Here is a 3,417-nt window from a genome sequence, read left to right as displayed (position 1 = left end):
GCTAAACACAAAATTATTGAATTTCTAGGTGAACAAATATACAAAGCTCCGCGGCACTTCGAAACCAGTCATTTCAAAACCGTGGTAATACAGTCGAATGGATAAATTTCAGACTACAAAAACAATTTTAGGGGTTTCAAATACGCTTTTTCTGACAAAACTCATTTTGAAAATCAAAAATTTCGATAATTTTTTTTTGAAACATTAAATTTTGATTTTTTTTTTGGAACTCTGAAACCCTAAAATTGTTTTTGTAGTCTGAAATTCATCCACTTAGTATTACCACGGTTTCGAAATGACCGGTTTCGAAGTGACGCGGAGCCAATTATAAACCTGTATCAGAAGAGCCCAGGAGATTATTGGAAAATTAAGAGGGTACCTCTAATAGAAGGGCATCAAAATTCGTTTTAGGAAATAACAAACTTCTGTACGTTTTCAGTGAAAAATATTACCAATACCCCACAACTTTACAGAATTTTGTAGAAACACCACTTTTTGTACCAAAACTTGCTCAATCTTGATGAAATTTTGAGGAAAATTATCGGAAAAAATGTCCGGAAAAGGCCCTTCTAATACAGGTTTACAGTACAATCTGAAACTCACCTATACTTTCTGGAAGGAATTTTTCTTCTGAGTAAAGCATAAATGATTGCAAATAAAAGAGTTGAAGCGAAAACAAAAGAGATAATTGAAAATATTGGTGTCATGAGAAGAATCGAATTTGTTGACTGAAAAAATCCTATTTCGAAAAAATTTTATTCAAACTCAAAACACTCACTTTATCAAGTCTCGCATGTCTTCTTTCAATTTGATCTACTTCTTGCTCACTCATGTGAAGCTCACAATCGTGAGCCAGCTGCGTCAAATTGATATGAACCATTATTTCAGATGATGTTCACCGACTCTTCATTTCACGATAGAATCAGAAAATTAGCTGAAATTGTTTCTTTTTATTGAAATACAGTGTGAAAGAAAACAACACAAAAAGCGATCGAGGGGAAAGTCGAAGAAGATATTTGAAGGTGAGGAGCGAAAAGATTTCGAGTGTCTCACGCATCGACCTCAATTGGTTTTGTATTGAACTCAAATGGATATTTATGGAGAGAGGTGCCAATTTGGGAAAAAAGATGTGGAAAAAGGAAAGAAGGGCATAGAAACATGATGAATGATTACTAAGAAGAGAAATTTTATATTATAACAAATGGTGTGTGGGAGTACCAAAAAATCGGCAATAATTGCTTCCAAGTCCATTTTCAGTGATAAACTAAGCGTTGCAAAAAAGCACGAAGACGATGAGTAGGTATTTTGAAACTTTGCCAAAATACTACCCATCAAAAATACTACATCTGATATAAATTTCATCAAAATTGGAGATGGTCGATTTTGGGCGAATTTTAGTGGCCATGTACTCCCCCACATGGTGTTTTTGCACTTTTTGGACTAAAACTCATTTTGTGCTCAAGATATGCAAACTCAAACAAACATATGCAAACTCAAACAAACACCAGTGTGATTTTTTACGTTGGATTTGAATCTAAAATTATCTTGTTCACAATAATGCTAAAATTTTCACGACGACCGATTTTCAGCAATTTTTTTGAAGTCGGATGAAAAATCAATTTTTTCAGCTGAAAGGAAACGAGTTTGAATTTTGATCTCAACACAAAAAATGCTCAAAATAGTAAGGTTAATTCATTCCAAATTAAATCAAATCATTATCTTCATTTTCATTTTTTGACCAAAGTTGGTTTCGAAAATAACCCTTTTAAGGGCATCGGATTTTTTATGGCTTTAAGGTATTATAGTGAGAGTAGGTTCAAATTATCGAATTAACAAGGTTTGGTTCAGTAAACACAGGCAGATTTTTGAGAAATTTCGAAAAAAGTGTAAAAAATTCAAAAAAATGAAACTTTCTCTACTTCAGGATTACTGTAGAAAAATGATCCCAACACAAAAAATGAAGAAAAATGTACCAGAAACTGAAATCTGAAACATTTGAGTCGATATCATTATTTTGAACAAAAATAATTTTTCAGGGTTACGGTATGTCATCGCGCCCAGAAGGGAGCGTGGCCTATAAGTACTATGGCCAAAAGTCTTAAAGTAGTTTTTATATCTCCCCCCCACATACAATATCAGAGACCTTGGACCATTTTGATTTTTTCCATTGCCATCGCCTGTTGACCTGATCTCAATTCTCTCAGAGAATGTGTCTTAATACATGTATTCTCAAGACACCACCATGGACACATTTTGATTAGGTTTGGACAAAAATATTTTTCTATGTAAAACAAGATTAGCTACAAATTTTCAGAACGATTCTTCTACCGTAAAACCTGTAAAACACGCTGTCAACTTTAAGCTAGTTTTTTCTTTTCTCTTGTGCAAGATATCAGCAATTTGTCCACTGATGAAATATTTGTTATATTATGACATACAATTTCTCAGTTGAAAATTGTTTGATATCTTTCACAGGAATCGAGATACTTGAGCTCATTTTTAATGGTTATGATGGCCACCAATTGGAGAAAATACGGTATTATAACATGAACAGTCTAAAATTCCAGAATGATTAATCTATGAATAAAAATGACTTTGCAAAAGTAAGATAACTTTTAAACCGTAAAATAGAATTTATGCAGAAAGTGCAAGAAAAGTGAATGAAATTCCTCAAAAGAAAACCCAAACACAAGCCGAAAAGAAACGAAAAGTGGACAATGAAAGACGAGTCAATCGGCTCTCCCGATTCATTTCTTCCGGGGAAGCTTTCAGAAAATAGTACTATTACCTATGAGACGATAGTTTTTAAACAAACAAAAGCTCGACCTGGTACGTGAAAGGCAAGACAAGTGGTCAAACTTCTTTTGCTCGATTCCCTTTTCTCCGCGGAGAAAAAAACACACTGAAAACTTTGTTCAGCCTTTTTGATTGTTCGGTACAGGTCAATTTGGAAATTGGTCTTATAATACTGTACTAGAAAAAGGTTAAAAAATGATGAAATTGTTTGGACAGGACTACAGCTGAATAAATTTCTCAGGTTCGGGAAGGTACTATATTTTTGTAAATCTCAAATTCTTGTTTTTTTTCTTTAGTGTGTCCATGATTTTTTTTCCCCAAAAAGTTTCTCATTTTCATCCAGCAATTTTCTACAAAACGTAATTGTGTAATTTTTCCTTTTTTTTCTTGTTTGAATGAGTGAAGAGATAATAAAGATATGGAATACCATCATTTAACATTAACATTTAACATTTTCTTTTTCTTGAGGTTTTTTTTCAGAGTAAAAATACTCTATCGTTTCTATACGCTTGGAATTCCTTTTAGCACGAAATTAGTTTTCAGTGTTTTTTTTTCAGTTTTGCTATCAGCATGTCTAAAGTTTGAGAAAATTTTCAATTTTTTTCTGAAAACAGTTGTGTG

At 32.9% G+C, this 3,417-nt stretch overlaps 2 protein-coding genes across 2 annotated transcripts in view; one reads left to right on the top strand and one right to left on the bottom strand.

Annotated features, from left to right (window-relative positions):
- Nucleotides 1-165, bottom strand: part of CBG23996 — a gene marked incomplete at both ends in the record, with an annotated part of 2,369 nt that extends 2,204 nt beyond the window's left edge. Inside the window, one exon of the mRNA XM_045235782.1 lies at nucleotides 118-165. Within this exon, the coding sequence (XP_045091228.1) occupies nucleotides 118-165 (48 nt within the window). The remainder of the gene's footprint in view (nucleotides 1-117) is intronic.
- Nucleotides 166-2,579: 2,414 nt separating this feature from the next.
- CBG26675 overlaps nucleotides 2,580-3,417 on the top strand; it is a gene marked incomplete at both ends in the record, with an annotated part of 2,046 nt that continues 1,208 nt past the window's right edge. Inside the window, one exon of the mRNA XM_045235781.1 lies at nucleotides 2,580-2,603. Within this exon, the coding sequence (XP_045100666.1) occupies nucleotides 2,580-2,603 (24 nt within the window). The remainder of the gene's footprint in view (nucleotides 2,604-3,417) is intronic.

Source organism: Caenorhabditis briggsae (genome assembly GCF_000004555.2).
Source record: "Caenorhabditis briggsae complete genome, chrIV, whole genome shotgun sequence".
Taxonomy (NCBI): domain Eukaryota; kingdom Metazoa; phylum Nematoda; class Chromadorea; order Rhabditida; family Rhabditidae; genus Caenorhabditis; species Caenorhabditis briggsae.
The sequence above is the reverse complement of the archived record's forward strand: the minus strand, read 5'-3'. Positions and strand labels throughout refer to the sequence as shown.